The following is a 27694-nucleotide window of genomic DNA, read 5'->3' on the forward strand; positions in this document are numbered from 1 at the left end:
CATGACATCATCATGACTTAATAAACGTGCACATTACCAACAGCTTTTCAGAAATCCCGTTTGTAAAATGCCTTTAGCATCAGTGATAAACTCATACAGTACGTGATTAACATTAATGTTAGTCATTTAAGGACCCGGACTGATTGCTGTATTTTTTGTTAATTAAAAACAGCAACATTTAATGTTTATATATAGAAATAAACCACAAAACAAGATTCTTAAAATAGGGTGTGCTGAAGCCCAGGTATCTGTATTGGTCTAGAGTAAGTTTTAAACTGAATAGGTCTAACCCTAAACACAGTGATATGAAATAAAATAAAATATCCTATTTGTGTGGAAAGTCCATGGAAAAGATAATTCTATCGCATGAATAAAGAGACAAATATTATTTAAAAAGATGAATAAATGTCTTGTAACCAGGAGTTCTGTAGGAGTTCTTCGACAATTAATAAGTCACATGGCCTGGAGTCAGCTTACTATTATATTAATTGTATTGTTCATGTTTGTAAATCAAAAGTAAAGCAGATAGCCTTGACCCACTGCCCTGAAAGTGTGCAGTCCAGCAATCATGCGGATTGGATAAATAAATAATTTATCACTGATATTTTGCTGGAAAAAAAAAAAAAAAAAACTAAGAAGGTGTAATTATTTATGACATTTTGGTTAGACCCTCATGTCTGACCGAAGCGTCGCCAGTTCTTTTACATTGTGTAAACTACAGGACAGGTATTAGGTATTAATGCACATGTTATTACAAGGTTTAACAGCATTATTATAACAATACACAATATTGTTTGGCATTCAGAAAGAAAACCCATTTCAATCTTCATGAATATTAGATTAACAAGAAGTCAGATTCTCGAAGACAGCTCAGCACTGTTATAACAAACCCAAAGATCAGTAAGAACATACTTTCCACCCCAGAAGATTTTTGTGGTGATCACTAAACTGGAACGTCTGCAAAACACACAGAGAGAGACAAAGAAAAGAAAGCAAAAGAGAAATCAGTGAATAAAAAAAGTTAATATTTTCCCCAGCAGCTTAAAATACAAAATACAGAAAAATATGAATAAATTTCTCAAAAACTAGAAAGAACAGTTACTTTCACCTTTATCACTCAAACCATGATCTGTGAGATTAGATTGGTTAATTTTCTAAATGATTTTAATAAGTGAAAGAACTGAGCACAGAAATGGACAGAGAAAATTAAAAAAATATCGGTGTACCTCCATCCTTTTTTCTTTATGATGTTGCCCAGCACCACCTCAGCCCTGAAGGAGAGAGAGAGAGAAAGAGAGAGAGAGTATACTTGATATTAATTCACCTTACACGAACAGCCATGACATCTTCCTATATTTGCATAAATGCTGTTTAAATCAGTCTTTATGCTCCATTTAAACCGCGCTGTGTATTTATTACACTCTACTACAATTTGTTTATTAATGTTGTCTCACTCTTTAGCCTACAGTTCATATCATTAGACAATACTGTGCTCTCTCATGTAACTGCTTATGATGTTTTTCTAGACTTAATCATACAGAACAGTAATGAAGATTTATATAAGCACCTGGCGTACATAATGTATAGAGTTTAACAAGGTTACTGTTCACGCAATGTGCCTGACGGCTATTAAATCGACTCTGTGTGTTGACCTTTAGAAACAGAAAGTGATTAATTTTTATTTCAGTCAAAAAAAAAAAACATTACATTAAGTTAAGAAATTACATCACAGCTTAGCTCAGTGTGTTGCTCAGGAGACATATGAATGCCTTAAATGTGTTGGTTATAAAGAAGGAAGGATGAAATCCTAAACACAGCATCTGCTGGTGATGACTGATCGTCTCCAGGAAGATCATCATATGTTTAAGAACCTTAAACAAAACGGAGGAGAATTAAAAAATTTCTCAGTGTTTTAAGGGAAGACAATTTCTCCCCAAGTCCCAGAAGAGTTCTTTATAAATGTGACAATGCAACGTTGATAACGTCCTTTAAACAGACTAGAGACCTAAAGAACAGCAAGTAACATCGCTGCTTTATCATTCTGCACATTCTGCTTTTTTCTCAGCTGAGCAACACTGACAGCTCATTTGCTGAGTGTTCTTAAGGCAGTTAATAGGAGCTCCGTGGTTGCTAATTGGCCCCGAGAGTGTCTCTGATATCTGGCGTACAAGTGGGATCTCCACAACTTGATGAACACCTTAAAAAGAACAAGATGTCCTGCTGAAACCTGGCCTTTTGATGTGGCGTCCTCAAATCGCAGCTACTCGTCCCCTCCAAGTTTCTGTCTCAGAGTGTCCACTTTTCTGTTCTGAACTCGCCCTCATAACCGTCTGATCGTTATAGGAACAAAAGAGAAGAGCACTCGATGGAAGGCAGCCAATTAGTCTGACCCTCGAGTCTCTTCTCGTTCTTCGGGTCATGATCATTTTGGCCAATCAGCTTGATGCTGACGCTCGCTCAGGTTCTAATGAGAGGTTTCCGCTAAACGCGTCTTGTGTGTTAACACTTCAGGCTGTTTTGAGGATCTGGAATGCTGGGAAATTCTGATTCATTAGGCATGAACAAAAATAAACATAAATGTGAGCTGAAATCATTTGTAAGTAAGATTTCAGAGTGAGCTTGATGAGAACGTTGTGTAATAGAGATGGAGGCAGACTGGCATGTGGGCGGCACAGCCTGTGTTTTTGTTTGATTTTTTGTGGGAAGGAGAGAAAGACTAAGAGCAAGAGGTTACATGTGTGTGGACATCTTGTGCCAGGGTGAACATTTACTCCAGGGTGTTGTGTTTTGCATGTGCAAAATCACGGGATTTATGCGTTCCAAACATCATGCGCTAGAAACCCCCCCCCCACACACACACACACACACGCGCGCGCTACCCCGTCTTTTTTCCCTTCACCCACTCCACGAGACAATGTTTAGTGCCAAGCTAACTGCAAAGCACAAATCATTTCATTTGCTAATAAGGCATGGGTGTCAGACTGCTCTTCACATTCTCTCTCACACGCACGCACGCACACACACACAGTTTACACACCAAGAATCTGCAGGAAACCGAGGCGAGGTGGTTAGAAGAATTTACTCCTGGCGCTTCAGACTATGCTTTTGAGGTCAATGCTTTCTGCGGTACGGAGGACGGAAACGTCTCCAGACAACTAAGTGCACTGGAACATATTTAATAAGTTCAGCAGTCTGTTTGGCTTCAGTATCATTACTGATACGTTTTAGAGACTGGGAAGTGGGTACAGCGTGTGCAAAGCTTATAAGGAAGGCTTACTGCTGAAGGATTGTGGGCATGCGACAACCACACTGACACACACACTAACACACAACATCTAAATCATTCAATCACACGGCAGCAACTCGCTGCATTTAGGCTTGTAGACTTGGTCAAGATGGTCTACTGAAGTTCAAAACAAACATCAGAACGAAGGTGACTGCAAGTGACTGAGCATGGCATGGTTGTTGGTGCCAGACGGGCTTGTGTAGGTAAATCCTAAAAGTCACTTTTACTAAATAAAGATTTTGTGAAAACAAAGGTTTTGTAATTTTGTGTGCTGTACTCCATATGCAGACAAGAAAAACGGCCTATAAGCTTTCCTCTATTCAGACTGGAATATCTTTAATAATGTCTGGAAGCGACAATTCTAAAGAAACGTCTTATTTCTGGAACTTTTTTTTTTTTTTTTTTTTTTTTAAATAGAATTATAGTTTAAAGTTACAGTTTAAAGAACAACTCAATAGGGTCAAACCCTGAACCTTCTGAAAGATGTCTTCATACTGTTTAAGGATCTGCTGGAGATAAACTCTTTCACCCTAAGCCAGATGTTGCTCCTAAAGCCACTAACAATTATTCAGTCAAACGCTTAACACTAAGAAGGTTTGTTTACTTCTCACATGTCTTATGCTTCAGTCTAACTCAGGGGCTCCGAAAATGTTTGAGCAAACAACCCTAAAACAAACATTTTACCGTCATCGTGAATGTTCTCATAAGGGTAAATCTAAATCTCTGATCTTATGTTACAATCCAGGAGCCTGATGCATAAGACACTTTTTGTTAAGTTTTAAACAGCACATAGCAGGTTTCTTTTTTAAATTCAAGAACGACTCAGTAACTAAACAGACAATAATAATACTGATGTGATTTCCATCAGGTCTGTTTAGAACATAAACAGATGAAAAAAATAATAATTTAATTGCTAAATTAAGTTTAGTGCTGCCTGTTAGGATAGCTGAAAAAAAACTAGCACAAACACTTTATTTAAATGTGTTTTGAAATGTGGCTTAAATAATTCATTCTCAAAATCCATCTTAAAAGACAGAGCAATTTATTTCTTGCATAAGATAAAAGAACAATAGAATAGAGGAGAGTGTGAGTGTGAGAGAACTACCACTTTGGGAAGCCCTGGCTTACAGGATAATGTAATTCAAGTCCTGGTGTAGTGTGTCTCAACACAAATAGAGATCGCTATTACACTAATTACGACTATGACGGTTGAGTATGAATGTATAAAATATGTACAATTTCATATACAGAAGTACTCAAGCGGTATTCTGGTTCTAACGCCACGCCTAAACGGCGGCAGCATTTGGGTTTGTGCGTTTGCTGGTGTTTACCACCGAGTGGCGCTATATAACTATAGACCGACGCCTCGGGAATCAGTTCATTCTCTCAAGGTTTAATGAGCTGTAGCTCCTTTAGAGCTGCATGTAGTAGCGAATAAAATTAAGTGAAACGTTGTAGTTAAACGAATTTATAACCACAGTACTAAAATTACAGAACAAATTTAGAATTCAAATTAAATTAAATCTTATTAGGATCGAATTTAAGCAAAGTAAACATTAACACTGGAGTCTTTAGATTTTATCATGTGTAATTAGAAAAGCTACGCATGTAGGTTTTTTTTGTCATCTTATATTTTATGTTCTTTAAATTTGTAGTAGATTTATTAACTGAAATAAACGAAACTAAATGACCATAAAAATTGTCAGGACGTGCTACTGCGTCAGGAGATGTCGATGTGTTTTTGCGTTATTATAAGAATTAAATAGGCTGTTATGATCATCATAATGTTTTTTAATAAATAATGAAAACGTTGTAACAAATTACATTTTTACATCCCAGCACCCCGTTGTGCTGTAACGCCGCCGGGAAGACCTTAAAAAATACAAGTAAAACATTAAACGAATTTACAATCACAGTACTAAAATTACAGTACAAATTTAGAATTTGAATTTAATATGGGCGTTTCATAGTTCTATTGAATCTAAGCAAAGTAAATGTTAAAATGTAAAGTCTCACTGTGTTATCATGTGTAACACTCGCGTAGCCAGAAAACTCTGGGTGTGCGTCAGAAAAGTGGGTGAGCCACAGGTGTTGTCAGATTAATGTGAAAAACTATATAATAAAACTATATAAGATACATAGCCTTTATAAGCCTCTACTCTTATTTAAATGCACGCACAATGACAACAAAACGTTATGATGTTGTAAAATAATGAAAGCAAACAGGGATACAGCGCTATTCTGTATCGGTTTCTGTAAACTTAAGCGCGTCAGAAATTGAACCGAAACTTTGTGTATACTTGCCTCACAGATGTGAAAAATATATACTTATAGATAGCGAAATGTCTGCTTTTATATAAACTAATGGAAAAAAATTCAGCTTATGTAATTTGTATGAAACGTGAATTTTTGGCATATGCACTGCTACAGAGATGTGATGACATGATCACCTTCCTCACAGGCGAAACCAAAGACATCAACTTATCAATGAATTATTAAAATGGCCAGTCAGTTTCCCTGCTGTTTTCCCCCCGACGCATAATTATTAGTCTACTTCCGCCGGTGTGGTGTTTCTTAGCCCCACCCCCGTATTCAAAGAAAGGCTCGCCCGCGAGAACATAAGGCGGCTCACATCGGCGTGTGTTTCGGCGTGTGTTTTAAATAATTCTTTAGGTTGATCCTGCTTATAAGGCAAGATGATTTTAATTATAAATATATATATATATATATATATATATATATTAAATATAAATAAAAATATATATTTTTTTCCTTTTTAAAACAAATTGCCAGTCTTTGACCTTTAGTCTCGTAGCATCACTGGGACCCGTGCATTGGTTTAAGTCGGTGTTTTTTTCATTGGCCGAACCCGCTGTTGATTCGGTCTGCTCGTGCTTCAGCCTAAACCGTAACTATTTATACAGACATATGCTCCAGATCACGGTGACCGGACCAAACATGGCGTGCCGAGGACTCCTGGCTCACTCACTTTCCTGCAGCGTAGACCTCAGCCGTGTCGAACAGATTGATCCCGTTCTCGTATGCCAGAGTCATCAGCTGTTCGGCCATCTGCCGGAGATGGAAAACGGGAAGAGAGCTGCTTAAGTCTGTTTAATCTGAACCTTGGTTAACTAGTTTTTAGTTACTAGTTTTAAATCAAGATGTGAGGTGTTTTTGACAGATCTTACCTCGTCTGTGATTTGACCACCAAATGTTACCCATGTTCCTATAAGGAAACAAACAGAAACCTTAAATCACTTCCTGCTGTTAAAATGCTACACTCGTAAATCTAATATTCTATTTCTATTCTATCTAAACTTTACTTCTAATCCACAGATAATTATAACCCTGATCATCTCCTAACAGTAACAGCACACATAATGATGGCATGGGAGAACAGGAGCATTGCCTTAAATGTGCTGCAAGTATGAATTTTATCTTACTAGTACAAGTAACCTGGAAAACATTTAAGAACATAATGAAAATAATCTGTGACGTAATGTTCCACTTCCATGTCCAAACATCATCCGTCAGTGCAGCATGATACATGGAGAACAAAAGACTAAATTCATTCAACTCTTACAGAGTGTTTAGTAAATTAAGGGCAGTGTCCAGACCTCCCTGAAATAGGGTTTATGGGAAACTAGTCGGAAGCTAGATAGTTGGCGATCATCTTCTAAAGATAAAACAGTCATCTAGCTAGCCTTAGGTGGCACAAAACTTTGTTAAACATCAGTCAATTTATTCTTGTATAGCAACATTATATAAACACAGTGTTAAACAACTATTGTGTTTTTAACAGTTCCCAACATTTACTGCTACTTTCATCAGCTTAAAATATGCCAAAGTACAATGTTTATCCTAACTTCATGCTGCTGCATTACAAGGCAACAGCTTTTAGTCATTGCATTTTAATTAGTAATTTTTTAATATTGTGACTCATGGACTGTAGCCATTTTTTTCTCTTCCACAAGGAAAACAGTTGAAGTGTTTTAGATTGAGATTAATTGAAACAACACTGTGCTACAGTATACTGAACTAAGGAGAATGTACACCACAGAGATGGCGGGCAATACGACACTACTTAACAAGTGGATTGTTTAGGCAACAGTATCAATACAGTATTATGTGATTTAGATAAAACCACAGTCTGAGTTACACGTCATTCTTTTTTTAAACACGCTCCAAAGACCAGTTAAAAAAAAAGAAAGAAAAGAAACTCTGGAATCTGGTTAGCACCCAGCGCAGCTAAAGAATTTTGCTGTGAGCAAAGAAAATGTATAGAAACTTAAATCCATCCAAGAAAAAAAATATTGTTAACACTCTCAGTGTTGGTGGAAACACAAGAGTGGAGAAAAATTGTTCTAAAGTTAAACCTCACCGATTCAACCACTTTAAACTTTACAGATTCAACCCCCATTCCCCAGTCCCTCCAGGCGTCCTACCCAGCAGTCCTCGATTTTGTGGTCAGGAAATGGATGCGTGAGCTAGATGACTAAATACATCAAGCAATAACCATAAAAATAAATAAACAAATAAACAAAGCAAGAGGCAGCATCTGCATGCAGCGACGCACTGGTGTGTAAGGAGCTCAAATGATTTCACTTTCTCAGGGGAGAAGGGAGAGAGTCAAGGAGCGTCACGTCCATCTGGGTGAAAGTAAAATCACAGAGGAGCACTCGTACATAACAGAATAACTCTATGCATCACACAAGTGTCATTCTGTCTCAACACGGCTGATGAACTGCAGAAAGCACTTACCTAACCCGAGGCACGACACCCTCAACCCAGACTTCCCGAGATTTCTGTAAAAAGAAAACAAAACACATTTCATTAGATTTGCTCTCCTGCTTTTCCAATGAACTTCGCAGGAGGAAAATCTTTATCCTCCCCGCAATAGTAGCTACTACGTTTTACTTTCACAGAGCACAAACTGAACTTTGATGTAAATATGTTAGATTTATGTGTGACTTTTAAACTTGTGTCAAAATACACATACAAGAAAATACAATTTCAAACTCTAGCAGAAAAACAGATTGTTTTGAACAAAGATCAGAGTTCATGAAAGTGTTGGGTGTGTGCACATAGCAAAACAACTAAATTATAAACTTAGAAAGACCTTTTATTTGGGGTAAAGTGACTGATGTGCCAAACGTTTTTTAACAGAGCCTCTGTTTCACTGAATAATCCATGACTTTTCATGAACATGTAAGACCTATTGACACGTGGCTCATGTGGCACCAGGCTTCCCCAGGATTTACTATTGATGCCTCAGCTGTTCACACACTCACACCCATACACTTACATTCCTCACACAAAAACAGGCTTTACTGAGGCCAAGGAGAGAAACAAAAAAAAGCATGGATTCTGAAACAGTCATCGAAATGTAATTCTCAAAAAAAAAAACAAAAAAAACAGCAAAAATATATTATATTATCACTGAAATGAAGCTGCTCACGCCAGTGCGCACTTTCACTTTGCAAAAGTAAATATCAGTAAGTGTGTAATGTAAGATTTTCACTTTTTGAATTGAATTATGAAAATAAATCAACTTTTTAATTATATTCTAATTCATTGAGATGCACCTGCATTTGTATTGTTTTTCTGGGGCATTATTATTATTATTACTGATTTTACATTTAGTCTGCTTTGCAAAAGTTGCTGCTCTTCATGACAGAAAGCTGTTCTATCGTGCGCGGACGTGAGCAGCTTTATTTCAGTTAGAATATACTTAAAGAGATCACAAAAAAGTGGCAACGTTTGTAAAGCAGATAAAATGTAACATAAACCCAAAAGAAGAGGAAGAATCACTTGGCTCACAAAAAATTATTTTGCAAGTGCTTTGCAAAAAGCTGTAAAATTTCCAGAAATTCTGCAATTTAGCAAGCTTTAATTTATTAATATAATTTATCTACCTCTGTCCATCATTAACGTAATAATAATAGGTTCTTACACTGCACACTACTGTAAGTTCTCTATCATTTTGTCCAGATGTTTTTCTGTTTAAGAGCTAGACCTTTAAAAGTGACACTATTTGAGATTATGTATTCTGCACATTTCTTGCACTGATTTATTTTAATCGGCCTATAACCTGTGTGGCTGAAATGCAGTTTGACAGCATTTAAAAAAAAAAAGGAAAGAAAAAATGTTCACTGTTTCATGACTTTCTTTTTTTTCTCTCAATACTTGTCAACTAGAAAACGAGTGGTCCTGACACGATCTGACCAGCATATTTATGTATTTAGGAGAAAAAGAAAGGATACTTTGTGAGATGACAAACTTAATGAGAACTGCTTCCTCTGGCACTGCGGGAGAAACGCTAGCTAAGGACATTCTCTGCCACCCTAAAGAATGAGCGCTGAGGAAACCGGGCGTTCTGCGGAACGCTGAACACAGCAGACGTGTGGCGTCATGAGAGCAGACGCTTCTGTCTCCTGTATCAATTAAACCACTTACTTCCTCATTGCAAAACTCTCAGGTGGAAAGCCAAGAGAGTTTTTCCAAAACATCTGCGTGCTGTCATGCTTCCACACTCCTGAGATTTCATCTTATCCAACTGAGCAGACTTTCAACTGAGCTTCTGCATTCTTTAATATATATAAAAAAAAAAAAAAGTTGACTATTTAAAGAAAAGTGTGCTTGGGTCAACACTCTTATCAGTAGTGCGTGCCAAAAGAACAGAGGATGCAAAGGCGATGATGCCGAGTTATTATCTGAGACGGGAGAATGTTGATCTGATGTAATGATGTCCTGAGGCGAGCAGCAACTGAGACGGAAAAAAGTGTCAGCTTTTATTCAGCATGTACAGGAGTAATAAAGTGTACAGGGGATTAAGGATGATCCAGAACACTCTCTGTGTAGGAGTATGAGAGAAATTGTGTAGGCATCTCTGTATGTGTGTGTCTGCGTGTGTGTTTATATTCGTGGGTGTGTGCATAAAAAGATTGGGAACATGTAGGAGGGAAGTGAGTGAAGAGATGCTTGGTTTAAAAAAAAAACAACTAAATTTTGGTCTTTACGGAAAGTGAAAAAAATAAAATAAATAAGGCAGTAGAGTATTTGAGTTTTTTTTTGTTTTTGGTACTCATCAGCCCGTGGTGAGGGAATTCAATCTGCATAAACCTGGCACTGGGCGGAAGCTGGAGATTTCCAGTGCTAACTGCAGGTCAATGATAATGACAGTAACACGTTTGGAGGTTCGTTAGAAAAAGGAAGGTGGTGATGTTTTACTAATTATTCTCACGAATTCACTTCTGCACAGAACTCAGGTGCAGCTCATTAATTGCTGTGCAGTCTAAAAACTAAATGTGTTTAAACGCAGTAGTTTGGGGGTTGTGTCTTTACTAGAGAAGGTAAAACACCTACTGTAAACTCCGTATATATTTTGCAACACAAAAACGTCATGATTAAAGCGTACAGTAGGTCTCGTTGACGTGAAACATTTTATGGAACTCGCCAAATATGTATAAGGACAAAAATACAGCTAATATATATTTGTGACTCATTCCTGAGCCTTTTTTTTTTTTTTTTGGTATGCACTTCAATTGCATTTTTGCTCACTTGATCCCTCTCCCTCCGTTTTCTCACTGGACACTCCAGGCTAAAGTTATCAGGGCATAGACGGAGAGCTTTAAATCAAATGGAGTATGCAGGATTCAAAAACGCATCTTGAGTTGGGATTTTCCCCTGTGAGTGATGTGATGTCGTGTTTCCTCCCACAATCCCATTTAGAGTAGGCCAACTGACGTTCCCAAATTTTGTGCAAGTGTGTCCTGCAACTGTATGTGTACAGGATAAAGACTATAGAGAATAAATGGCTAGCGATCCAGAGAAAGACACACCAATCGACCATACCATTAAAACCAGTTTAAAAACAGCATGTGTTAGTCTTCCCCTTCAAGGGAGTTAGCAGCCACAAGATTTGGATAATTTTACAGTATTAGTAGACTATTACAGAAATAAACAGCTTCGCTGAGAATGATAAACTCATAACCTAATGTCAGTGCTGTTACACTGAGCCACTGCATATCTTTCACGTCACATGTCTGCTATCCTTTAACAAATCTGATTTTCAGTTGGGTGAAATTTACGTGTCATTGTTCCAGTGGTCGCAGAGTGATGAAACAAAAATGATAAAAGCTTCACCGTAAGGACAGAGATGACTCTTTTTATTGATTAAACTAAGGATCTGGTCTTCCTTAACATGAACTAGTGCATCCTCTAGACATCTTACAACTCCAATAAAGTCAAACTCAACAGATATTCAATGTAAAAAAACATTTAGGACAACCTGTCGAGTTTTAGGTTAACAGACTGACCCTGCTTAATTAAGCAGCCTTTACCCTGAGGCGCATCATTACATCACATCCCTCTATTGCTAGTCTGACAGAAACGGTTGCATTGTGTGCGCTCGAAGAAGAAGAAGATACGAAGAAGAAGAACCCTCTTGACTGTGCTCCTGAGGCTGTTAGATCCTGAGGCTCTTTTGTTAGCGCTGTGTCACCATGAAAATTTAATGCCAGAGCTAAATACTGCATGACGGACAGATCGAAGAGATTAAGTTCTCTCGCGCACACACAGACACATGAAAAAGAGCAACGCGACATGTGAAAAGGTCAGCTGTGTCGTTTAACGTGGATAATGATAAACAGTGCACTCGGGTGATCTGCTGGGGTTTTGGATAACAAGAAAACGAGAGGTTACTGATAGAGTCCAGTGTAAAGGTCACCTGTGCAGGATGAGGAGAGCGCAGAGCTAAACCATGTTTAAAAAAAAATGTTGAGTTGCTTGTAGAACTGGGTGAGACAGTAAAAATACCCGACAGACTGTATGTGGCATGAAGTATTTAATAATATCAGGAAAATAATATCTAATATAAAAACACCACCTAAAAAGAAGGAAACGGGAGACAAAATTCACAGTTCTGTATATTTTCAGTGGAGCCAAGTGTACAAGTGTTTATTTTTCTTTGTTTTGGAGATCTGGAAAATATCTTATAGAATAGAAAATAAATTAGACATATAATCTACACGTAGTAAACTAGGTGGTGATGTTAGTGCATTGTATAACCGTATTGTAAATAAGAGCTCCAGTGCAGCTGTTATTATACAACATGTCTGAAACTTTACATGAGCAATGGCTAAACGTGTGTGTGTGTGTATAAACTCAGGATCGTGACTTCACTGTACTGCATGTGTGCATGAATTGTTCTGTTGTGGCTACAGGGGGCGCTGTGATTTGTATGCTCATGATATAAAAGCTTCTCTGTAGTGAGGTGATGTTCTCTCTGATGAGGTCACGGAGGAGATGTACTCGATCGGTCAGACTTCATGCACTGTTTAAATCAGTGCATGTGTTTGGGACCTTCTCTTTTTCAGCATGTGGATAACCGAAATAACTCCGTATTCTACTTTACTAATGAAAAAAAAAAGGTTTGCTCTGGCTACTGTTGCTCACAACTCACTTCATGTATGTGTTTGTATTTTTTCTCATACATTGTATTGTTATACCAGTAACTATTAAACTCTATAACCCTTCCCCCATTCGGGAGCTGTCACGACAGAATAATCAATAGAGCTTTATCATGTGCTGATACATTGTGCAATATTATTAAAATAACTATATCACATGCAAAACCACTAATTATGCAACATTAGGAAAATCATGTGCAATATTTATATATATATATCCAGTGTGCAATATTACTACACTACATGCAATATTAAATATTATGTGCAATATAAATCCTGGGTGCAATTACATACATGTACATTACACAAAAGAGACAATTCTGCACCTTTCTCACTTTATAGTTTTTTCTATACATTTTTTATTCTATTCTATTTATTTTTTCAAATCTTCTCCTTATCCTATTGTATTTGTATCTTTTAAATATGCAGCCACTAGAGAAACAATTTCTTCTGGAATTAATAAAGACTTATCTTATCTTAGATAACACTAATATTAAAATTGTAATATGATGTCGCCGTCCTTAACTCATTCAGTCCGTTTTTGAAAAATATTGAAATCCTGTGAAGAACAACGTCTGACCAATCAACAGCACTGTACTGATCTATTTCAGATATATGTTTTACATACAAATTCCTGAACTGATTCTTCGTCACACCATCTTGTCATACTGCGCAAGTGTGATGAATTAATACAGGAGGAGTTTTCGCACAAAACTCTCTAATTAGCAGCTAGTGTCTAATTAAAGCAGGTCGATTAACAGCTGAGCAAAACCGCTGACGTGTTCCAGGCAGGGATCTGATCACACCGAGGCAATCGCTCTTGACAGAATTTGAAAGGAGTGTGTTGGGTATCGAGTTTGCGGTTTTGCGCGCTGCGAGAGACGAGCAGAGACAGAACCTGATCTCCGTCTGCTGCGTCATCGGCAAAACCGCAGGACGTAAAAGCTTGGTGCTTCAGTTAGTAAAGCTGAACTGAACACATTCTGCTGAGCACCAAAAATATAACCGTTCCAAGCACACCGGCCGGGTATACAGTACTCATCAATACTGAGAGGTTTTTTAGGATAATATAACACACACACACACACACACACACACACACACACACACACACACACACACAATGACCTTGTTTTAATAAGATCAGGTAATTCATCAATGATTCAGTGGTGATAATTAACACACGTTGGAGCAGGTTACTAATATTACAGACGGCACTGGGAGATCATTGCTACGCAGAGCACTCAAACAAAATTAACTAGTCTATTGCAGTAATTCAAAATTAGAGCAGAGATGACTAACGGTCTATTTTCAGAGAAATATATTCTGTCCAATAAAACACACACATAGATAAGCCTGTAAGACACACACACACAGCTGCTAAAATGGAGGTGTGTGTGTGGGATGGGTTCGTTTCACTAAGCTTTATGGCAGTGTGCCATGTGTATTTGCTCTTCAGCATCCATGGAGCCATATTTCATGTAGGAGTATTAAAGCTGGAACAGGAATAGTGTACAGCACGAGTACTGTAACATCTCCACACGCCTACTCATTAACACTTACAGTCTACTATCACCTCACCGTGTTCACCAGCACGCACACCAACACACACTCGTGCTGAAGCCAGAAGAGCACAATATAGGAGCTTTTTTATTTAAACACTATCACTTATATTTCTTTGTATTACCCCAAAACACCATTCTGTTTCTAGTTCTTACCCCAAAACACCATTGTTTCTAGTTCCCACGGCTGTATGGGTCTGGATGCACTGTATGTTGCCAAGTATTGGTTCCTAAATGGTCTGAGGAACCATCCAGTCCTCTGTTAGCTTGTGCGGAGTTTGATGATCCTTTGAAGGGGCAAAAGTTCAAGTAACCGTATTTGCAACAAAATACAGTATATTATGTCCAAATGAAGAAGCTTGGTTTATTTCTAATTTCTCTTTATTCTGTATTTATTTAAGCACTCCTGTGGCAGGGAGGTGTATGAAAGCAGATAAAATCTCAAGGTCAAATTACTGCTGCTGTACCTTATAAACCTTCCCTAGGACCCGGAAGCATGGATTAAAGGCTCGGATAGTAGATATTGACACTTCTGAAATATTTAAGTACTGAACTGAAATTGGCCTTCAGAGTGTAAGGAATTTAAGTCGGTTGTTAAATCTCAGTGGCACGCTCTCACAACTGGCAGGGGAGAGGCAAGCTATAAATCGCTAGACTCTAGCACACTCTTACTGTTGATTTAACACACCATCATGTTGGTTAAGCGGAAGTGTTTGTTAAATCGCAAGTCTAATTCATTTAATGTCAGTGGGAGTGACGGCAAAATATCGTAAGAGCCATTAGCATTAAAACCATTCTGACAAACAAAGAAGTTGTGGAAGGTGTGGAATGGAAACGAAATGCCATCCTGTATAATACAAATAAATATAGGTAATAAATAGTAAATTAATAATAAATAAAATTGGGGTAATAATTAGTATGAGAATCGTTTGGGGTAATAACTGGAAGCAGAGCAGCATTTGGGGGTAAGCAGAAACCTCCTTCTATTACCATTTGAAGGAATACATATTTAAAATACCAGACACTGTGTTTGTCTTCCTCTTCCTTCCCATCGGACCAGCTGTCCAGAGGTCCAAGGAGAAATTCTACCACCTCATTACAGTCGGCTTGTCAAAACGTTACACAAATTAGCAGTGAATGCAGGAAACAGCGGGATCTGCTGGTATTCTTACGCGCTTTACTGCAGCAGGTGATTAAGTGAAGGTCTGTCCTAATGGATTACTTTACATAAAATCATGTTTCAACTTGCATCATCACCTCATGATGTGACATGATGACAAGAGTTTGATTTGTGATGTGACGTGAAGTAGATATAAATGATAAAGACACACCTTGTCATTAGATACAACATTAGCCGGAAATGGTTGCGCTTTTCTTTCGAAAGATGTTACAATGTATTACTCAACCCGAGTGTGGTGACAGACTTCTCTCTATGACACTCACTCACACCGGAGACAGCGCCACTCCTCACCTCATTTCCTAGTAATTTAACAGATTTTTCATCCCGAGGCTCGGAGAATAATTACTAATATAATCAAATTGTTGTTCATCTGATTTGCACAACAACGTGCACAGGTTTTACGCCCATCCTGACTCAACGGTGGCTGGGGTTTGGGCATCGAACCTGGGTCTTCTGCATGGCAGATGAGAAATCTACCACATTATTGAATTACATATATATAGTAACCCACTAAGCAATGCGTCTGCAAAGTGTTGGATGCACAAAACACAGTTTGAGTTTAACCAAGTTTCTGCATGATGATGCTCCTGTGAGAGAGAACATAGGTGTCTTAAGGTTTTAAAGTTGGAGGGGAAGAACTCAAAGGTCCTGCATAGAGAGCCCCGACTGAACTTAACCCCAAGCTTTGGGATAAATTGAAACCTACAAAAAATAAACTTAAACATCCCGACATGAGCGCCTGAACTCACTTATGCTTCCGTAGCAGATGTGAATGACTTATTACAAAATAATAATAATATAAGATGAACATTATAACGGTATTTAAAAAGGTATGTTCCACAAGCTCAAATAGGGTGATGGTCATAGTGATGGTAATCAAAAGCACCCAAGGGTTGGCTCCAAATGCATTAAGGGTAAAGCATTATTTAATGGTGAGATTTTATATGACAGGATGTTCGTATCAGGAATGCAGATTTTTTTTTGTATATTGCTTCTAACTATAAACATTGTCAAAAGCATCTTCACACAAATAAAAATTCTAGATACAATTAAAAATAAATGTTTATTCCTAATGAGCAAGCCGGAGGCGACGGCAGTAAGGAAGAACTACAAGATGACACGAGGGAGAAACGTTGACAGAAACCAGACTCAAAAACAAACATATGAAGTAACTGCACAAACATTTCCCGAAGGAAAGAACGAATTTAAAAAACAGTTTGCTAAAACTAATGTGTTTACTAGTTTTCGCTTGAAAACTCAACACTTGGCCAACGGGTGTACTAACATTTGCATACATCTAATCAGCCATCACACGGCAGCAACTCGATGCATTTAGCAGTATAGACATGGTCAATACAATCTGCTGAATATCAAGTACTTTGAGGTGTGATTGTTGGTGCCAGATGGTCTGGTTTGCGTATATTCCTAAACTGCTGGTCTACTAGAGCTCAAAGGAGAACGGCCAGGCTGATCTGAGCTGATGGACAAGTAACTCAAATAACGTCTCGATACACCCACATTTATTTTGAAGAGGAACTCTGAACACAAAACACATCGAACCTTGAGGCAGATGTGCTACAGCTGGACAAGACCAAGAGCGACAAGAGTGTCGCTCAGGAAATTGAGGCTACAGTTCACATGGACTCACAAAAAGTAGACAACGGAAGATTGGAAAAATGTTGGCTGGCGATATTCAGACGCTAGAGTCAGAATTTTTAGTAAACAAGAAAGCACTGATCCATCGCTGCTTGTATGAGCAGTTCAGGCTGGTGCTGGAGGTGTGATGGTGTCTGGGAGATTTTCTTGCCACACTTTGGGCAACTTAGTATCAGTTGAACATGGTTTAAATGCCACATTCACACATGCAAGATTCGCATCATGTACAGCATGGGTCGGCAATTAGCGGCCCCCGGGCCACATGTGGCCCGCAAGCAAAAACATCTGGCCCGTGATTGTTTAAACTAGATAATGAAAATAAATAAATGATATTTTTTTTAAAAATCGGACTGACAGTCTCAAAAAAAGCTCTTTGTTTGGAAACCTCATTTTTCAGAACAGAAATATTGCAATCGATCTAAATTCTTATTTGTTATATCTGGATACGAAGGTGAATAAGCACATCAGCGAGGTGCAGAGCGAACGCTCAACATGCAAAAACAAATGACGTCTTGTTGTGCTTTGCGAGCACCCAGGGGTCCGTTCTTCGTCTGTCTCTTACTCAGTTAGCTGGATTTGATTGTTGTGGATTTGTCCTGATCTTGGATTGTTTCGTTCTTTGATGAGCTTCTTGTATTTGCTGTCGTAGCAACCTATCCGTAAGCTTGAACCTGCTCGGAAGCAGGTTTATTTCATGTAAACAGGATTTAGCCTGCGCTCCTGGTGGGTTATGATTGGTTGAAATGGTGAGGTCACATCTGATTGGTTAAAGAGCACGACTCACGCGCACTGACTCACGTGGGAAAAGAAAAGTATCTTGCATATATCCTTGCATCTTGCACATTTATTTTTCAGGGGTTTGTCATGAATATGCAATCCATGGCAGGGGGCATTTCTGCGCATAACACGTGTTACAAAAAAAAATGGAGCCGCTCTTTTTCCATTTCGTCAACCAATAGCAGGGCTTGTGATCAGTGAGTAGACAACTCAATCCAGCCATACTAATCATCAACAACAGGTGTGCTCGAAGAACCAACCTAGCCGGATCGTAATTAGCACGATGATCTCATCTTAGATGTGTCAGTTTATCTCGGATCTCGGTTCTGTCATTTTACGAGCGCCTACCATTCGTCCTCCCCTATTAATTCAATAAATTAGCCAATGTTTTGGTCGTGGCCCACCATGTAATGGCTTGGAAAAAATCTGGCCCGAGGCCAAACTTAATTGCCGACCCCTGATGTACAGTCTGCGTGACACTACGGTGTCAGTATGGACCTAAATGTCTAAGGAATGATTTGTTGAATCTATGCCATGAAGAATTAAAGCGTTGGAGGCCATAGGGGTCCAAACCAGTACTAGCAAGGTGTACCTAATAAAATGTTTCATACTTAATGAAGTGGCAAATGAAATGATTACTAACAATTTTATTACATCATTTATTAGCAAATTAAAAAATATATATATTCCCACAGAGTTGGGAAAAAAAGCTAACTCCTAATTAGCTTACTAACTGACTAACTGCTCATGAAATTAATTTCAAGTTATCATTATAATTATCAATACAGAATTCAATAAATATGTCTTGCAAACCTTAAAGTGATTAATAATTTGTTACACACCCACTCACTCAGATATAAACATAACAAGAACACGACACTCTGTCCATTTTGTACGTGTTTCTGAAGCGATTGCTCTTGGCGTGCTCAATACTTTAACACAAGCTTACATAAGAGCTTAGCTCTGCTAACTTTGCTAACTTGTTGGGAACTTAAAGTGGTACTGTCTTTAGCGAGACAACAGGACAGGTCCGTCTTGTTGCTAAGCAACCCAACTTTTCAAAGGCATGCACTTCTCTTCCTAGCTTTTGTCACTTTCTTTTGCGAGCCAGTAAACAAGAAACAGTTTCCAAACTTGTTTGGGGACAATGACGACAACAACAATAAAAACAAAAACCCAGCATCTACAGTTTTTGGACGATAATATAAATAAAAATAAACAGAATAACACGTGCATCGTAAGAAGTGTGGTGTTGTGTTATGGTTGTTCTTGGCAGAGATTAACATAGAAAAGTCTGCCCCTGGGAACTGCACATTTACACACTTAATAACTTTCAGATTTACAATTTAAATGTCTGTGACTAACTGATAACATTAGTAGAAGTTTTCATTTTTAAAATATTAAGAATTATTGTATTTCGTTTAAAATTCTAATTATTAATAAGCCATCACAGTATGTGTAGATGTTTTAGTAATAAACCAAACTAAAGCGCTGCTGCATAAGACTTGCTGACGGCTCATACCCCTCCATGATGCCCATTCTGGTGGGTCAGAGATTTTTGCCCCTATGATGAAATGACATTTAAAGTGCTCTTTTCTTATGGGGAAACATAATAAAAGTGCCCTAAAGGGGTTCATTTCAGTGCAGAAAAACAGTGCCCTATAAGCTCTCCTATTTGCTGTGGTGATGATGCATAACAGTTAATCCCAATAGTATCCCTGTATGTCAGAAATGACATTCTTTATCTTTGCCCCTCAAATCCATAATGTGCCTTTAGACACACACACACAATCCCAACTCCTCATTTTATAGGGTGCCATTACTTTGCTCTACATCATACTTACTTTAATGACTTGTTTTATTCATGTCATTGGAACTAATCCATGTGTAAGTGAAGGTTGTAAGCATGATGACGTAACTCGTGCAGAAAATCACAGCGTCTCATTGACAAGCCGATCGTTCGAGAATCACATCAGTCGCTTCTCATATGGACGTTTACACACTCAGCAGCCAAAGAGAGGACATGAAAATCCTCTCAGTGCAGAAAGAATGTTTGTGTGCACATACACACACGTCTGGAGTGCGAATGCTCCAATGAACATTTTACTGATAAGTTAATTCGCAAATGAAGAGCACTTGTTTAAGCCTCAAGCACAGAGCTCGACTAAATCCTATCCAGCTTCATGTTCACTATACGTGACGTGTCTGTGTGTGTGTGTGATTGCCAAACAGCAAAAGGATTTAGTAACACAAACACGCATAAAGTGAGTAACTGCTCATGGCTGAGCCATTTTCCTTGCGAGTATCTTGAATCGCATCCCTGAGAGACATCGTGGCCTTACGCAGCAGAAGCCAAAAAAACTGTCGTCTTTATTGTATAATAAACAGTATAAGTCTTTATTAAACAGGACAGAAGTTATAGAAAGTTAAACACAGGTTACAGGATTTGGTTTTGGGGACGGATCAACATTCTGATGCTGAGCTAACGACGAAGAGCAGGCTAACTAAGAGCTCGGGTCTCTCATTGTTATTATATTGTGTATATTATATTTATGTATTGTACAGAAAGAAATGGCACAGAAAACATCTTGCCTGTTAAATAACTCTGCTTTAACTCTCTCTCTCTCTCTCTCTCTCTCATCACACACAGACGCAGACAATTTGTATAACGAGACAATATTGATGCATCAATTACATAAAAGTACGCTTCACCAAGAAACCAAAGATTGCAGTAATTAAAAAAAGTGTACTATAACGAATTGGTCTTTCTGCCCCCCACCCCCCGCTGTGTTTTTACTAAATCGCTGTTGCACGATCGTGTTTCAGAGACTGAAATCCCCAGGCTGCTAATCGCATCGTCGAGCTCGAGTAACGAGATGAGGCATACAGAATTACTGTAATGCGCCAGCCGTTGGGATAAATCAATCCTTTATACATGAATTTGCCATATTTAAAAGTTCTCTCACCTGGCTTAGTTTTAGTTGAGTTTAACACTCACTTTTATTTTTTTTTCTTCTCTGTATATACTGTGAAACTGACATACTGGCTCAACAGGTTCTCTCCCTTTATCTCCACTAAGTACTGATACGTCATCATTTATAATAATAATAATGATGATGATGATGATGATAGTAACTGCGTGTGAGTGTAACTCTGGTCCTACCTATACTTCATGCCGGTCCTCATGCTCTGGTCACTGGAGGATGGCACGCTCTGAACTGACAGCTGCCCGAGACTGCGCGCCACCATGGCAACGGCTCTGAACTTGCTGCGCGTGCCGGCGTTTGGGCTGCTGGCGTTCTGCCGGTTCAGACGCTCGTCTGTGCTGCGGCTCATCGAGCGGTGGTCCGTGCACACGAACGACACCTGCATCCTGACCCGGTTCACGCAGAGAGATCACAACCAGCCAAAATTTCTCCTTCTCTCTTACACACACACTTTAGTGCAAAATCGAACAAAAGACGCTGCTTCTTCTGTATCTCGGTTCTGAGTGTGTAGGAGACGGCTGGAGCGCTGATCTCACATGAATCCTCACGTTACACGTGAACCTGTCTTCGTCTTTACTCATCTCATCGTGGCACAAAGCTTCGATCTCTCACTCACACAGACACACGCACGCACAAACCCCGACACAAACTCCTACAACTCGGTTTCTGGTTCAATGAACGAAATGAGCTGCGCCGTTTTCGCACATTCCTTGTTTAGCGGCGGAGCAGTCTTCACAGTCTAATTCCAGCTATCACTAGCTCAGATTTAAAAAGAATCAAACAAATAATTTGACAAAAAACGCTAATATTAATTACATAGTCCTTAGGCTGTAATTGCCTTTCCAGATAAGTATCTGCTCCTGAGATGTGATTTAAGTTACAGCAAGAAACGGAGTGGCAGAGTGTGCGTGAGAGTGTAAGAAAGACAGCGCGCGAGAGAGAAAGCGAGAAAGCGAGGGGGGGGGTAACGTGCTGCAGCAGGGAGACCTGAGATAGAGAGAGGAGGGGGTGGGATGAAGCAAAAAAGAGGGATGAAAAGCCCGTGTGTTTTGTGTAAACAACTAGAAAAGTTAAACTCAGCAAAAAAAAAAAAAAAAAAAAGAATAAGAGTTTTTCCCCTGAATGTGCTCTTTATTAAAAAAGTAACAGAATGTAAGCAGCTCTGTTAAACCGCTTGTACGTAACTCATCTCTTCTTCCTCGGCAAGAGCATCACACCACTGCAGTGTGAAATGCCTGCTTATACTCTGTGTGAGTGTATATGTTTGAAAGAGAGGGAGAGAGAGAGAGAGAGAGAGAGAGAAGGAAAGAAAAGAGTTAATGCTATAGAAGCTGAATCTATAAATATCAGTGTCAGGTTAAAGTGATGCTCCATAAATAGAGAACAGGATCAGATTAACACGCCAAGATGCTGCTCCTGCTCCTCCTTACTAAGAAGAGACGTGCGCGCACACACACACACCCCCACCTCATGAACGGTCTCCTAAATACCCCGAGTTCAGCCTGCGATGTCAAAGTAACATGAGCGATGAGAGTTTGAACGGCAGCAGGTCTCATCTTTAAGTGAGTTTTATCACTGTGCGTGCGTGCGCGCGTAGGTGTTGCTGTGGAAGGGTGTGTTTAAATGTTTAAAAGCAGAGAGGCGTAAATGATGTGAAACAGATCTATGCATCGCCATACTGCCTCCAAATTACAGTAGATCTTTTAAAATGTTAAATATATATATTTATTTATATACAAGGAATGATGATTAGATCAGAAAATCAGAAGAATAAGAATGTTAAGTTTACTGTGACTCAAACAAAAATGTTTTCTAGATTGGATTTTTTTTGTAACATGTTAAAAGTCACATGATATTTCATTTATGAGTAACACATTCCTTTTTTTGGCCAGGTGTAGGTGATTTGATTTCTTGCAAAACATACACACACACACAGGTCAGAAACATGACACCCTAGTAACTCAAGAAGACTGGGAGCCATGACAACACAATCGCACATCCTCATGATAACTACTGAAACATCGTCATGTCTCACAGAGCTATCGGTGCGCCTTATTAAAAATAAAAATGAAAAATCTCTTTCATCTCTGGACTTCAATAAAGCATCTGTGATGAAATCACACGTGCTCGTGGTCACACTGAAGCGCGTTAGAGACGGCCGGCACAGTGATGCAGCTGTCTGAAGGATGTGATCTTAAAGCATGATCAGTGACCAGAACCACGCGGCCGCCTTCCTGTCGATTTTCATTTTTCTGTTGGTGATGCGACAGACGTTGATCGATTAAAACAGAAATAAGAAGTGGCTCTCGGACTAGAGGCTGAGCCGGATCAATAACCAGCCACAGATGATTTATAAAATCTTCTCCAGCTCTCTGTATGTAATTAAATGACAGTGACCGGGGACATGCTTTTTTACCTGAATGCCAGATTGCATTTAAGATAATCACAAGAATATAAATAAATAAACACACATGGATGTGACAAAAAGCCATTATGCAAATGGTGTTAATCATGCTGAAGTGACAGCTGCTCCACTCGCAGCTGTTTAACACACTCGTGTAAATGGAGTGAATATTAAAATCAGAGTGTTTACTCCGAGCTGTGGAATAAACACGATGAGAGCGATGAAGTTTCTTTTTGCTAAACCATCAGGTTAATTCTGTGCCATAGTAAAAAAAGAGAGATCCTCTTGTCTCAGACACATCAGTGATCATGTCCATCCTCGCATCGACGTCACTTCCTGCCTGAGCGACTCAGAATAAAGCGATTCCTGCTGCATGATGCATTTCTAACAGGAGGCTGTACCGGTGCTTTAGTCTCTCCTCTCACACACAAGGGTGGAGCCTGTATTTTAAAGTACACTGATCACTTTAAAATGCTACAATTTTATAAAAACTGAATCTCATCGTGTACCTCAAGGAAGCCAGAAATCACACAAACAAATGATTATTTGCGCCAAGAACATGCTGTGATCTGAAGGCGTCCATATGGATGGGATATGATGAGCAGATGGGGGCTTGAGCTGATCAGAGTCTTTTCCTTTCCCAAAACCATTAAATGATTTGTGTACACTGTGTGCTGCTAACAAGAGTTCAAAGTAAATTTGGTAATACGTTTCATCAATTATCCATATACTGTACAGTTCTCTGTACAGTATAGTATATGGATAATTGATAAAACGTATTACCAAATTTACTTTGTAATCAAACAATACAATTACAAACAATACAGTTATCAACATGCTACCAAGAGCTTCAACTGATTCTCACATACACTTAGAGCAGGCGATAACACTTTGTTGTAAATTACTGTTACTTTTTCATTCTTACCCTACAGGAGAATAAAAAGATTTAAATCATTACATTATCATTACATCACATTATAGGCATTACATCATCAGCTGTTCCCAAACTCAAAAAGACTGCATGTGGCCTAGTTTAAAACACTTCCACGTCCCACTCAAATCTTTAATCACAGCTCTGATCAACACATGAGACTAAGATCTACGAAGGATAGCACATTGTTTAAATCCTATGGGTTAGTTTTAATGTAAATACTTTATCAGAGATATTTTATGGGAATTTTAAACCTAATTACAAAATTGAAAATCGACAAACATCTACGCACATTTGCACATGGATTATATGTTTCAGACCTCTATATTTGTATAATTTTCTGTAATTTCATATTTTACTTTTCTACTTGAATTGTCTATCTTTGTTTATTTTAGCTCTCAGACGGTGCCCGCATATCATACTGTGCATGGCTGTGTATACCCTATTCGGACGGGACTATTTTTACAGGGGGTCGTTAGAGAAATTTCTGTTTCACAGACGTACTTTGTAATTTTAATCCCGCCCGATTCCGCCATGTCCGTCTTTCTCTCACACGACCTCTGTAAAAATTCCAGAGCAAATTACCTACTGTTTTTCAGCAAACTCTGAGGTCCTCTGAGGAATCTAATCCCGTCCCAATGCAAATGTCTGTGATTTGACGAATTTTTTTTTTTCCAAAGCGTGTTTTCTTTTGTGTTTTGGTCAACGTAAACTATCGTACAACAGTATCTCTAGCGTGCCGGTATTCAAGTTTGGCATCAATAATAGATGTAGAATCCACGCAACCTGGACATGTGGTCTTGTGCAACGCCCACATGTAAAACACAGACACTACTACCTCGGGAGATGTTAGTCCGGCCGAATGCATACATTAAATGACAGATGTTGTCCGAAAAAAAATTCTACCTCAAACGTCGTTTGGAAAACTAGTCCCATCCGAATAGGGCTTATGTGACCAAGTGTGTACCCTTACTCAATGATAAATGAATGACATGTTGTACTTGATAACGATTTAAAATGATATATAATAATGTTGAATGTCCATGAAACAGCCATGATTCCTGTTTCCATTTAAACCCAATTCCCACTTTGATTTTCGTTACAAAAACGCTAGGAATCTGACATCAGCTACAGAGCACTAAAAGCAGAGCCATGGCACCATGTTAAGACACAGGAAAGCTGATGATTTAGAGGCCACGAAAAACGACCATGACTTCTAAATTACTCGAGGGCACGCTGTGAGAGTCTGTGGACCCCAACAAAAGTGATCTGCAATAACCGATACCACGGTGCAGTTGGGATTCATATACCACTCTAGAAAGAAGTGAGAACCCCTGCACATTTTTCTCAAATCAAATCTTAAAAGTGTAAAAGCCACTGCTGTGATCAACATGCTCCTCTTGCAATGTGACCAGCTGGATGGCAAAACATTGCTAGTAGTACCTTAAACTTGAAGGCATTCTGAGTAAAGAAAAGAAGGGTTCAATCCTCGCTTTACTGGCTCAGAGATACAGCAAGCGCAAGGTTGCTTAGAAAGCGCTATACAAATAAAATTGAATTGAATTAGATTTCAAATATGTTAGTACGCAAGGAGATAGTCAAGCAGCAGACACTGGAGAAAAGAGTGTGAGAACCAATCTCTACTGACTGCAGTGACCACAAACTAACTCGATTGGGAGGACGCACGTGAAGTGCACACTCAGGACAGTCGAAAAAGGCTCCTAGAGGTGGAGTCAAGATAAGGTTTGCCAAAGATCACAGGTACTGGACTGTAGAGACATGAAGTAAGGCCAGTGAGTATAATGTTCAGCCTTGGGCTTCACTTTGTCATCTTATGCTGAGACAGGGAGATACCTGGAGAGAGCTACAGTATAAGACACAGTGTTTTGCACCACCTATGAAAAGTGGAAGAGGATCAGTAATGATCTGGGAGTACAATGCTGGAAGAAGCAGATGTGTCTTTGTTAGTGATGCACGAATCAGGCCACATACAAGGGTATACTGGAAGAACATTTGCTTTCTTCTGCTCTGATGAAACTCCATGGATTGTTTTCTGAACAGATGTTTGACAATGCTTCATGTTTTGTCATTATCTTTAAATAAGTGCTCTTAATAATAATATTTTTATTTAAAATTTGGGAGAAATTATTTCAGGAATTTATAGCATAAAACAAAACTGCTAATTTTCCTAAAACACACACGTATAAAAAGTAAAACTTGAGACACTATTTCGCAGTATTTTTTTTTACATTACATGAAATGCTTAGACTTAATCTCAATGTTCATTTGCTTGTGTACGGTACCAATTTTAACATGAACTACAGTACTGGTGGTGCAGCCATAATGATTTGTGGCCCTGCTATAGATCTCTGTAGGATTTTCTGGCCCCCTGGGTGGCTACAACTGCCCACAAAGAGGCATGGACAGGCCTGTGTAAAACACACGGTAGGCAACAAGTACAAGTTATATAAAGCGAAAATTTTTTCCTCCCAGCCTGTGCTGGGAAACTGTGAATCGCTATGGGTGAGTCATGATCTTACTGTACCACACAACTACCCAAGAGTCATCGGGATTTGTGAATTCAGAGGAATGGAGAGTGGAAACTGTGCTTTATGTTCGCTATAAACAGTTCTTCCCTCACCAAAGTGTCTTCTCTCTTTTTGAAGTTAACTTCTTATGAGACACTCAGCGAAGACATGACTGGCCTAAAAGCAATCAGCTAACTACTAGAGTGTGTGACCTCTTGCTGGTCTCCCACCACCACTTAAATCCCTCTCCAAAAAAATAAGTTAACAAACAAGGTACCACCCTGAAGGGGAATAGCAAGCTGCACAGGAAGTCAATCTACAAAAGAGCCACTTACTGCAGCACAATATTCTCTCACGAATATATCCATCTACTGTACAGTCGTGGCCAAAAGTTTTGAGAATTACACAAATATTAGTTTTCACAAAGTTTGCTGATAAACTGCTTTTAGATCTTTGCTTCAGTTGTTTCGGTGATCTACTGAAATATAATTACAAGCACTTCCTGCGTTTCAAAGGCTTTTACCGACAATTACATGACATTTATGCAAAGAGTCAGTATTTGCAGTGTAGGCCCTTCTTTTTCAGGACCTCTGCAATTCGACAGGGCCCTCAATCGACTTCTGGGCCAAATCCTGACTGATAGCAACCCATTCTTTCATAATCACTTCTTGGAGTTTGTCAGAATTAGTGGGTTTTTGTTTGTCCACCCGCCTCTTGAGGATTGTCCACAAGTTCTCAATGAGATTAAGATCTGGGGAGTTTCCAGGCCATGGACCCAAAATTTCAACGTTTTGGTACCCGAGCCACTTAGTTATTACTTTTGCCTTATGGCACGGTGCTCCATCGTGCTGGAAAATGCATTGTTCTTTACCAAACTGTTGTTGGATTGTTGGAAGAAGTTGCTGTTGGAGGG

The 27694-nt window shown here is 38.9% G+C and overlaps 1 protein-coding gene across 5 annotated transcripts in view; it reads right to left on the minus strand.

Annotated features, from left to right (window-relative positions):
- The window catches only part of kcnab2a (potassium voltage-gated channel subfamily A regulatory beta subunit 2a), a 106042-nt gene that overhangs the window by 16436 nt on the left and 61912 nt on the right, over positions 1-27694 (minus strand). For 4 of the 5 annotated variants that reach the window (XM_053483499.1, XM_053483498.1, XM_053483500.1 and 1 more), the window contains 5 exons: positions 8048-8091; positions 6475-6512; positions 6276-6355; positions 1227-1271; positions 913-957 (listed from right to left, as the gene is read on the minus strand). In XM_053483499.1, coding sequence (XP_053339474.1) covers positions 913-957; positions 1227-1271; positions 6276-6355; positions 6475-6512; positions 8048-8091 — 252 coding nt within the window. Of the gene's footprint in view, positions 1-912; positions 958-1226; positions 1272-6275; positions 6356-6474; positions 6513-8047; positions 8092-21094; positions 21649-27694 lie in introns of those variants that run through there. The other variant, XM_053483497.1, reaches the window with a different exon arrangement.

The sequence above is a fragment of the Clarias gariepinus genome, chromosome 23 (genome assembly GCF_024256425.1).
Source record: "Clarias gariepinus isolate MV-2021 ecotype Netherlands chromosome 23, CGAR_prim_01v2, whole genome shotgun sequence".
NCBI lineage: Eukaryota > Metazoa > Chordata > Actinopteri > Siluriformes > Clariidae > Clarias > Clarias gariepinus.